The 11116-nt window shown below is 40.5% G+C and overlaps 2 protein-coding genes across 3 annotated transcripts; one reads left to right on the forward strand and one right to left on the reverse strand.

Annotated features, from left to right (window-relative positions):
* Positions 1-413: 413 nt before the first annotated feature.
* Positions 414-5349, reverse strand: LOC120449578 (glycerol-3-phosphate dehydrogenase [NAD(+)], cytoplasmic). 2 transcript variants are annotated; one of them, XM_039632135.2, is made up of 7 exons: positions 5152-5348; positions 4862-5039; positions 3012-3218; positions 2574-2946; positions 2123-2276; positions 1967-2059; positions 414-865 (listed from the first exon to the last, which is right to left on the reverse strand). In XM_039632135.2, the coding sequence occupies exons 1-7, from the start codon at positions 5193-5195 to the stop codon at positions 853-855; spliced, it is 1062 nt and encodes a 353-aa protein (XP_039488069.2). In that variant the 5' UTR covers positions 5196-5348; the 3' UTR covers positions 414-852. The 2 variants fall into 2 exon arrangements, with proteins under 2 accessions (XP_039488069.2, XP_043862214.1); XM_044006279.1 differs by having other exon boundaries at positions 774-1426; positions 5152-5349.
* A 660-nt stretch (positions 5350-6009) lies between these two features.
* LOC120444122 lies at positions 6010-6558 on the forward strand. Its single transcript, XM_044006280.1, has 2 exons — positions 6010-6128; positions 6193-6558. Exons 1-2 carry the CDS (start codon positions 6074-6076, stop codon positions 6510-6512), a joined length of 375 nt encoding a protein of 124 aa, XP_043862215.1. The 5' UTR covers positions 6010-6073; the 3' UTR covers positions 6513-6558.
* The last annotated feature ends 4558 nt before the right edge of the window (positions 6559-11116 follow it).

Here is an 11116-nt window from a genome sequence, read left to right on the forward strand (position 1 = left end):
ATCGTTAGTCTGCTTCGCCTTAATAGACTCTTCACACTGAAATACAAATATTTCCAGCAGTAACAATCATCCTTGTTTACATTTTCGTAGCGAATGTTTCTTTTTCTTCTTTGAAGAAGCAGAGTTAGGGACGCACACAATTGCGATGGTTCTCCAGAAAGTGTATAAAGTCATTAAAAAGGTCAGTAAAATATGTGATAATATTTATTCTCTTCAAAGCTACAACAAATGTTTTAATTCTAAAAATATACTTGAAAGCAATTGTTGAATTATTACTTATCGGTGTGCCAGCAGAAATTTTATCTGGCGCCATCTATGTATGGAGGTATAGTTATTTTGCATTTGGTCATCAGAGAAACTTATGATTTTAGCGCTATTCACACCTTAAGAATACGAAATAAATTAACACCCCGTTAATTACTCAGCTTTTATTTTTGCAACGATCTTTGGGTAATCATTTAACTCTATTATCTACGCAGTCCGATTAAAATTATACTAAGATACTCTCCGCTAGCTCCTTCGGTAACCGTTGAAATACTCGTGGCCACAAAATTACAATATATTTGTTAGGTACTTGCGTTTGTTTCTTGGCTAGTTTGGAATTAAAAACAACTCAATTTTAAAATTAAAGCAGACTTTGGTTGTCAGTTTTCTCCGTGGTTCGTTGGATATGCGTGGTTTTGGGTTTAAAATCAATAAGCTAACTAAGGCAACAACCTGTACAAAACATTTTAGTTAACTGGTTAGATAATGGAATCCAAAGATTCATTGAGTTGGCGTTGTGCTGAAAAAATACATTTATTCTCTTTGGTGCATAAAAATGTTAAAAACGTCTCAGCTTCTTTAAGGGATTTACAAATTTTGCCTGTGAAATAAAAGAAGAAAGAATTTGAAATCAAAGGCTTCTCGTTCAGTTTCAGTTAACAATTTCATACACAACTGTTAAAATAAAACACAACCGTGCTTGATTAACTGAAAATTGCAAAATTTATTAACCTTCGAATTTTGTGTACGTACTGCTTTTTGCCGATTTGAAGCTGCCAATTTTGAATGTAAAATGAGTTGGGAACACTTTTGGTTGGTATGTACAAAAATTTGTATTTAATTTATATTTATTTTAACAATTCCAATTAGGTTCAACAATTATGACACTCTTTGTTTTGGTTCAATTATCTAACACTTAAACACTGTACACATTGAAAAACACTTGCGAGAATAAGGGAAATAGAAATGCAGTTGACGTGGAACGACTTTTCTGACTTTATGCATATATCTATAATGCCAGCTTTATATGCCTTGGTGAAGATGACTGGTTGATTTGATCTATGCGGGTATAGTATATATAGTATTTACAATATACATTTGACTGATCTTGTTTAGGTGTAACACAGTTTAAAGTTTTGGCGACGGCATGATGGACGTATCCCTATAAAAATAATATAAAAAGAAGAGAAGGAAACTAATTTGTAATGAATGGAAAATAATATTATTTCGATGGATTAGCAGTGACTACGGGATGTAACGATATAAATGGCTGAATATAACTCTGAAAACGAATGAAACTGATGCATGTATATCGGGATTGATTATGATTAAATGATTTCTTTTGGGGAATGTAAAACATTCCTAGTGATATTTTCATTTAAAAAAATTTTGAATTTCGCATCGAGTTTTATTATTTAGCACTTTATTAATGTTAGAGTTTAACTTAGTTTAGGTATTAATAAAATAATAATAGGGGAACAATCAAAGAAACAAAAACAGAAGGTGCATCAACTTAGCATAAGAGAAGGAGAAACTTAAAATAAGAAACATTAGTGAAACAATCATAAATCAAAAGTTAATGGTGAGAATACAAAGCCAGAGCTCATTTCGGGGATTTTCAGGAAGGCAGGATAACAGGATAACAGGATAGCAGGGTAAACAGGCGCAAACGAGATATAACCAATGCGAACGAAACACTTACATATGCTCAGGGTGATTGCGTATGCAATCAATTAAATCATTAGGCTTGAGCTGATTTGTGCATATTTTGTGGATAGCCGTGAACAGGGGGAATCTGCAAGCAAAGAAGATCAGTTATAGGCTATTCAATTCGATTGGTTTATAAGTTTAGTCGTACTTGTCCTCCAGTCCCTTGTTCTTGAGCATGTAGTTGACCTCCTCGGCAGTGGGTGGGCCCTGCAGCTTCTGACCGTTGAGCATTTCCTTCTCCAGCTCCTCAATGGTTTTTCCAGAAGTCACAAACGCCTCTGAGACGCGGCGGTTTCGGCCACCTGCAAGATATGTATTGTTAGTTATCAAGCATTCTAAATTGTGAGTGCCACCTAATTGTACTTATGCATGAAACAACTTGAAATAACAAGCTTCCATAAACAGAACTAATTTACTACAGAGCAATTAATCTAGACTACAAAAGCAATTTGCAATTACTGTTAAAGTCACTGTGAGTCACTGACGTTGTTGTTTTGCCTTAAAATAATGATAGTGTTTGCTGATTTATCAAATTCGTTGTTTGCCCGTTCCTGATAACCTTCTCATTTTAACGGAGCACCAAATTATATGTAACTCACCGTAGCACGTCGTGATCAGATCGGCCACTCCACAGCTCTCGAAGAAGGTGGACAGCTTGCTGCCGGGATAGAAGACGTCCACGAAGCGAATCATCTCCATCAGGCCCAGCCGAATGACAGCTGCTTTGGTGTTGTCGCCCAGTTTCAGGCCATCAACAAAGCCAGCGCCGCAGGCCACGATGTTCTTGAGGGCTCCGCAGACCTCCACGGCGTCGGCGTCGTCCACGACCACCACGCGGAAGTGGTTCGCCTGGAAGAGATCGCGCAGCACCTTGCCATACTTCTTGTCCGTGCAGCCGATTGTCGTTTCGCAGAAGTTACCCTCAGCCACCTCGTTGGCCAGGTTGGCGCCCATCAGCACGGCGCATGGGATCTGCGTTGGAAAATCACAAGTGGATTAGATATTCTGGCGGTGTCACCTTTGCGACGCTGACTTGCCTTCAGGTGACGCGTGATTATATGCGAGATCAGATCGATGCCGCCACCCTCGGCCTTGTCGAAGCCCTTGATCAGGGAGATAGCGATGGCGTTGGGCTTGATCTTGCCCAGGAGCTGTTTGCAGAAGTTGGGAATGAACTGGTGGGGCACGACGAAGATCAGGATGTCGGCGTTCTTGGCGGCCTCAACCAGGTCGGGCACGGCAACCTGTGGAATAGGGGCACAAAGTAAACTTTTCTAATTACTGTGATAACGACAACAAGAAAAACAAATATATAAAACTCCGATAAGCGTGCTGAAGGTTAATTGAAGGGAACTGCAGACGGATCGCGGAAATCATTTTCCCAGCACGTGTTCCACTCCAACTTTTGGAGGCTCGTTCCTCAGCTGTCTAGACAACTCAAATCTCGGGCTGGCTGACCAGATCGGCTGAGCTTGATATGGGTGACTTTGTACATCAAACTGTTTCTCCATATCGCCATGCTGGCTCGCCAACCTGTTTGTCGCATTTGAAATGAGTTCATTTTGCTAATGTTTTTGTTTTTTTCTACGTCCGGCGATAGTGATTATGAGTTAAAAAAAACAGACCAAAATGGCAAGCAAATGGAAATTTTAAAAGGTTAAGGCAAATTATGTAGGTGTTGTTTATGTGATGTTGCGCCACTTGCATTTTAATGAACTTTGCGGAGCAATGACATTTAAATAATTGTTAAAAATTTTAAAGTAACGTAATGAACTATGATAAAAGTAAACATGAAATAGGAAATTTAGCTAGATACACAAGTTGCCAATCAATAATTCACGAAATAGAGACTCCTAGGGTGTTTGGCACGTATTTTGTTCTGCAGTACGTCATATGAACAAACAGTAATTCTATACAGGCAAATAAACAGAATTTCAAAATATTTGTATTGTTTTTTGTATTGCATCAAACTTATTAGCTGACACATTTTCATTGCTGTTTGCATACTTTTTGCATATCTGACATTGGTAGCGATCATTGCTTATAGAATATCAGCCTCATTTATCTATTTTCTTTTGGCTATTCTGTTGTTTTGATTCCCCCCTCGCCTACAGACGCCGAAAGTTGCTGAAAGTCTGCCAAAATGTCCAAGTTTATACACGTACATATGTGTGTAAATTATATAGACAAACAAACGCCGTGGCATGGGAAAGTGTCGCCCACATTTTGTTTGGATTCTGTTTTTCACGTTTATCAATCCATGCCGCCAACGCATGATTGTGGGTCTGTGTGGCTAGGTTTTTTTCCAAAGCATGCTGGCAAATCGAGCCGACCACAGGGCTAACTTTGTCGCGGATGAACTGCTGACTCTCCTTTATGGATGGACTTTATCACCCGACCCCAACCAGTTGGGCTTATCAATAATCGCCAAACAGAACAGTTGGAGTGCCTGTGGAGCATGTACACATGTACATGTGTAGCAACGCACCCGTTTCGAGTGGATCGCCCGCTTATCGGCTGTCCAATTATCGGCTAATAGAATGTTGACGAATTCTGGGCGGCCCTGCGAGGGGGTGGGTGTTGCACGCCCACCGGCCTTGACCTACGTCAAAGGCACTGGGGGGACGCGCTCTTTCGGGAGAGCGGAGAGCACGATGCTGGCCCTGAAAGTGCAGCTAAGGTGCAACAAGAGAGTAGCAATAGAGAGCAGCGCAGAGAGCGAGTACGGTGTAAAAATAGACGCGGAGTCGAACGATTAGATAATTTGGGGCTGCACGGCCAAGATCAAGGTACTTGCAGCCTTTATGTAAGCGCACGGCTGTTTGTTAACAACTCGCTCCGGCGTTACATAAGCCCCATTGATTGGCAACCAGCTACCAACACTCACCACATTCGGGGGCAGCTTGTGTCCTTTCAGGTACTTGACGTTCTCGTGCGTCTCGTTGATAATCTCCGTCAGCTTCTTGCCATCGATGAGCTCCTCGTAGACGAACATGGTCACCCGCTCCTCGAACTCCGGCAGTGCGGCGGCATTGGCGCCCACAATTTTCGCTATGGCCGAACCCCTGCAAGGGCGCAAGGTTTAGATTAGAGTGTTGGTGTTGGGTGTGGATTGCGGATTGGATTAGATGGTCATTATGTAAGTGCATATGGTGATGGCTAATTAAATGCACTCACCAGTTGCCGGAGCCCACAATGCACACATTTACTTTATCCGCCATATTTTGTTATTGTTGTCGATGGACTCGCTGATGTGCTTCTTCTTGCTACTTGCTAAGTACTACTTTGGCTCCGCGATTTGGCGCGATTAATCAATCGTAATTGTACTGCAAACTGACACGTCGAAACCGCGGCGACTACTGATTCTTGGTTTGCACTCCACACATGCTAATATAAGCAAAACAAGCACTGCGGCCAACAACAAATCGTTGCGATTGCGGAGAGAGAGCGGAGAGAGTCAGTGTGTTTGTGTGTATGTGTGTGTTAGTGGTGCGATAAGCTCGCAAGCGGAAAATCAGTTCACTTTTCCAATGCGCAGTGCATTCTGGAGTTGTTTTATCAATGGAAATGGCTTAAATAATCTTTAGTTTCACTAGAATAGCTAAACTCTGTAGTTTAGTACAATTGCCGAACTTTGGGTGCGATGTAGCCCTGGGATGTGGCCAGTGCTGTAAAACTCGCTTGCGCAGTCAATCGTTTAGTGCTGCAAAGGGCGCAATTCGGGCGCCAAATTCAAACCGGCATTTAGTACACATTGTTTGTCGTTAACGATATTCGTCAAAACTTGAAATACCATACATACTTATATTTTTACTTAACTTCTTTCCATATTTTCTATAAGCCTTTAGAAAGTTTAATTGTATCATCTAATTTACATCATCGCAGTACTCAAACTTTGCTAATTTTACTGAATTGCAGTCAAGTTCCTTCGGAATGCAAACAAATTAACAATTTTTAATCAAAAGCGAAAATTGCGATGTTCTGCTTTGAGTACTAATGTTTTATAATCAACTGTGTCATCCTTTTGTCACTCTTATTTTTTATATAATCAAATTAACACGCGTCGAAGATTCCAATCGGTGTTATCCGCCATAACCAAATGATGGCCTGGCTCAAGTGGATAACTATTCTGCAAGTCCTAATTATTTTCAGTGGTCAGTAATTTTACGAATATTATTGTTGTTTTGTAATAGTTAGTACGGGACCACTTTTAACCAGCTATTCAAGTCGCCGAATTTCAAGAGCTCTCCGATGTGTTTAAGAAGAAGTATTATAAGGCTGTCAGCAATGCTGGATCTACGATCAAATCTGCAGCGGTAACCTTAGAGAGCGTTAAAGATGTCGTGGATAACGTTTTTAAAATGAAAAAGGACGCGGCTCAACGTCTTGTGGATCTATTTAGTTTTCGTAGCTCAGAGCCGCAAAAAAACTCCTCAGCAGCTTCCCCTTCATCTTGTGCTAGGGAGGATATACGCTGCGAAATCGTAGGGGTGTTTGGCTCAGGATCTATACAGCAATCAGTCCAGCCACTGACTTAATAAAGTTGGTAATTTACGCGAATAAAGAGGAATACTTTTAACTATACACAGCATCATTAGCATATTCAATAATGCATACATTTTACAGGTCTAAAATGCCCTGTATTCTTAACTTCTTAGTGTCAATCTAGTAAATATTTATCGTATCGTTTAAATAGTTAAATACGGACAAACTTGGAAAAAAGAGTAATTAGAATGCAACAGATTTCTGACTGAAATGTATTAATTTATACTTTGAGTTAACCACTATAAACAGAAACGCCAGTTAAAGTGTTGCGTGCTATTTACTGCACTTTATTTAGGCGAATTTTAAGCGTGTTGTCGGTCGATTTGACGAATGGATTTTTTGTATTTAGCAGTGCTGCAGGACAAATATCCTGCCTGCCTACGCATACATAGATGCAGCGGTTGGCGATTCCTCTGCGCGGTGGCGTTGACCCATGCCAGGCATGCCAGGCATGCCAGGCAGCGATGTTCCGGGCTAATACCTTCATGTGAGCAGGACCACGTGCGCTCCTCTTCCTCCTGGCGCGTCTAACTCCGCTCGTGAGGTGGCCGGGTGGTTGCTGAGTGGCTTGGCGTTGGCGTTGGCGTGGCTATGCTCTGCTCTGCTGTGCTCGGGGTTGCTCTAATACCACTGGCGCATCCCAGGCAGCTCCTGGTTGTTGCTGCTGTGCACCCGTAAAATTGATTGCGGCGAAAGCTGGAAAGCTGCACGTTATGCTCGTGGCCTGACTTGGTATCTCTGGTCTGGTCTCGTCTGGTTTGGTTTGGTCTGGTCTGCGCTGTTCTGCTCTGTTCTGACGGATGCAGGGAAAGCAGGAAAATGATTCCCGTTCCCGATCCCCACTGTGCTGGTGGGTGGTAGTGGGAGATGGAGATGGAGGACCTAACTGGTTTTCGTGGTGGTAATATGATTTTCTTGCGTAACTTAAAAAGGGGTTCTATGTTTTACTCCTTTTCGATTATCTTGTCTACTAAACTTCTTGTGCTTCTTGTAACTATTATCTGGTCATATAATAGATAAGCCACTGTGATGTTTTTGTCCATATCAGAGCATTGATTAGGGTGCATATATTTTTGACATCGAGGATGTATAAACTTCGGATTTCTGAGCTTAGCTTCTCTTCCTTTTAATTGCTTAGACTCACAATCAGTTTCCCATTCATTGTGCCACTCCTTCACTCATCGATTCTCTTGGCTTATCCTCTTGTAGCTGCCATAGATTACAGCCATATACGCGGATGTTTCCCATCGCAGCCGCTGACCTGTTATTTCCGTCATACTAGGCGTATGCAGAAACTCAAAATTAGCAAACAGCTATCAATCCTGCAGCATGATATGCCGGCCCACGCCCCAAATTGGATGGACAAGTGCCACAATTCACATCATCAAGATTGCGTGGATCTTGTGCCCACACACTCGACTATATCCCATGTACCACATCCCATATCCCATATCCCATATCCCATAAACCATAACCCATAACCCATATCACACAGCACACATCACATGTCCCATATGCAGCCCACCTTTTTGGCCAATGCTGATTCGCTTGTCATGCTGACGATGAGGCACTCCTCGTTGGCGGCGATGGAGGCGTGGGTGCGGGGAATTAACCCTTTGCACACAGCAATGTGTCTATAAAAAACAATGACGGACACTGGGGACTTGGGCATAGAATAATAGTACATCAAAAATTTTACAGCAACGAAATAAAATCATTTACGCAACAACGAGACCCAAAAATAAATGCCAAGAAAGGAGTAAAGAAAACGAAAAGTTCTAGCTACAGATTAGCTACGTTGGCGTTCAAATGCTCTTCAGATATAATATTTAACCAAATAATATTAATCAACAAATACCGAGTTTGGAATGCATATGGCAGTAAATGTGTGTATGTAATTAGCGGCTAATTCCTTACTTAGCTACGCTATAATTTGTCATGATCTTTTGATTTATCAGTTGGTTTTTCGGATTTTGAGGGTTTGGGCACTCACATTAGGGTATTTGGAAACTAGAAGAGGACATCGCTAAGCGGATGTAGCACGCTTATCCTTTACACACTCCCACTCTTTTGAGCAGGACATCTGGGCATTGGGTTTTATTTTTGCATTATTATTTTTACTTTATTTAAACCACACAAAATACTTAAGACGATTTTGTGTTTTGTGGCCCAAGATGTATTGCCCATGGCCGGCGGCAAAAGGAAAAGTGTGAAAAGAACTGGCAGCGGATGCTGAAAGTTTCAAGAGTTGGTTGGTTTTTTTTTTTTTAGGGTGGGGGCTGTGTTGGGGAGGGGTGGCTAGCTGGTGGAGCAGATTCGAAAGGGTAATGTGCAACATGTCCGAGCGGTTTGTGCGGCTGTCCCCCTTCGATTTGGAGCTGCCGGCGTTTGCATATGCAAAATAAGAGCTCTTTCCTTACCTTTGGCCAAAGACATTTGTCTCAGACAATTGAATCGGGCTCTTTGATGACAGGAGATGTTCGCAAACCGGGCATCAATAATAGACGCATAGCGCACATGTCCTTTGAAAAGGATTGCTGTCTGCTGGCAGAGTTTATGACAGTCCCATAGTCCTTCAGTCCTTGGTGGAATCAGGTGGTGGCAACACACCCAATGCTTGGACAATGCTTAAGCATTTGCGGAATATGCGACAGCATACAAATTGAGGATTTTTATTTTCATTACGCTTTTTTATGATTTACATTTTTATTTGCCGCTCGCTTTGTCCTGCAAAACGTTTTCGGCACTTTTTTTTGATGCTATTTACTTATCATCTTTTTTTTTGTGGCCCTCTGCTGTTGCTCTGCAAATAGTGGGGAAACACTTAATTGTTTTAATTGCATAAACTGGTTAATATTTTCTTCGTTTTGTGCGGCATTACATCCATTAACAGCATTTGCACTGGCTTACAAGGTATTTGATTAGGCGCTTCAACTTGTTTAGTTGCAGCGAACTTGGCATCGCACGCTTTCATGGTTTTGCCATCCGAGGCACCACTGTACTTTCTAGCAGTGAAATTTATGCACCTAAATCAATTGCGTACAAATAAACCCACGATTCAAACAGTTAAGCCATCAAATCCCTTTTTATGCTTTTTCACAGTTAAATGTAAATTAGTTAAATGTAGTAAAAAAACTGAAGCATTACGTTGTTTACCGAAAAATTAGTAAACCCAAAATTCTGATTATTATTTCAAACGTTATGAGCTTGAATCGCATAATTCGGCAAACGACATGCAAAAGAATTACGCATGTTGAAAAGCATTAATATACTCATAAAATAATACTCATAAAATATACTTTCGTATATGTCCTTGACGCCTATGGCCACGCCCACTCTTAAGCCCTCTAAGGCATTCCAAGATAAAATCTATCTATTTGTAGAGCTTACCAATTGCCATTTGGATGACAAAAAGTGCATCAAATTTAAATGTGTTAATATATTTATCTGATTCGAATTAAACCCATTGGAATCGAAAAATACTTACTTATCAAGTAGTGAAAGTTTACAGGTATCTTTTAAGCAAGTTTCCAAATGCTGTAGCCCATAAATAGTTTCTTAATTTAGGAAAAAGAATAAAATGCGCTGAAATTTGATTTTTATTTTAATATATTTCAATTTATTTAAATTTGCCTTACATGGTTATTGACCATAATTATACATTCATTTATATTAATCAATGTTTTGTTTTCGCTATATCTAACTTCATGTTCTTACGAGTATCAATGTGAAAAACTCAATTACAAAGCATTCGGCTTGCACAAGCAGAGTACATACATTCTAGTGCCACAAACGGATGCAAGTGCATGTCCAGATACACAGATACTAGTGTATCCGTCTATGCATTAGATACAACTAACTGAAACATCAAGCCGGAGAGGCAACCAACGAGCCAACAGTAACAGTGAGGCATAACATGCAACATAAATTGGTCGCTTGACCTGCGGCAAAGTTGTTTTTTCATTTTCACGATTTCTAAACGCGTTATTCGAAATGATACGACAAATGGAAAAAAAACGTGGAAACTGAGGAAAACCGGGAGGAAGGTATTTAAAAAAAGGCAGTCATATTAAATCATGAATGTAAGAGTGGGCGGACTTTCAGGCATGAAGTATTACTGCATTTAATATACTCTATACTCTATAAATAGTATGACAACCAAATCAGAGATAAGGATATACATATTTTAAATGGAGCTTTGAAGATTTGTATAATTTGATTTGGCTTAAAAAGGTATTAAGGTTTTAAAAAATTGTTGTTTAAAAGGTTTAAAAGGTTTTAAAAACATTTATTGATTTCATCCAATCATTTCATTGCAAAATTCGTGTTAAGAAAATGGTTTTCAATTGATTTTGTGAGTTATATACTTATTAAAGGGTATTTCGAAGTCAGAGCGCGAAAAAGTCCAACGATTGCGGAATCGCAGGACGTGGGAGAGTGATTTGTAAGTAAGGGCGTGGGAATGGGAATGCGAGGTCCTTGCCAGGTTGAAATAACATGGGGAATTTTTAGAAAAGCGACGACAAAACGTCGAATGAAAGATAAATAAAGAGTGCCGCCCAGGCAGTCAAAAAGAAAAATCCGTGGAAAAAGATGA

The sequence above is a fragment of the Drosophila santomea genome, chromosome 2L, assembly GCF_016746245.2.
Source record: "Drosophila santomea strain STO CAGO 1482 chromosome 2L, Prin_Dsan_1.1, whole genome shotgun sequence".
Lineage (NCBI taxonomy): Eukaryota > Metazoa > Arthropoda > Insecta > Diptera > Drosophilidae > Drosophila > Drosophila santomea.

What these genes read in the sequence shown, in the direction of transcription:
- LOC120449578 (XM_044006279.1), bottom strand. Translation starts at nt 5,195, where the DNA reads ATGGCGGATAAAGTAAATGTGTGCATTGTGGGCTCCGGCAACTG. An exon ending in TCTGATCACGACGTGCTACG is followed by an intron (nt 2,277 to 2,573) that starts GTGAGTTACATA and finishes CATATCTTGCAG; the next exon opens with GTGGCCGAAACCGCCGCGTC. An exon ending in CGCAATCACCCTGAGCATAT is followed by an intron (nt 1,427 to 1,966) that starts GTAAGTGTTTCG and finishes TTATTTTTATAG; the next exon opens with GGATACGTCCATCATGCCGT.
- LOC120444122 (XM_044006280.1), top strand. Translation starts at nt 6,074, where the DNA reads ATGATGGCCTGGCTCAAGTGGATAACTATTCTGCAAGTCCTAATTATT. An exon ending in AGTCCTAATTATTTTCAGTG is followed by an intron (nt 6,129 to 6,192) that starts GTCAGTAATTTT and finishes ACTTTTAACCAG; the next exon opens with CTATTCAAGTCGCCGAATTT.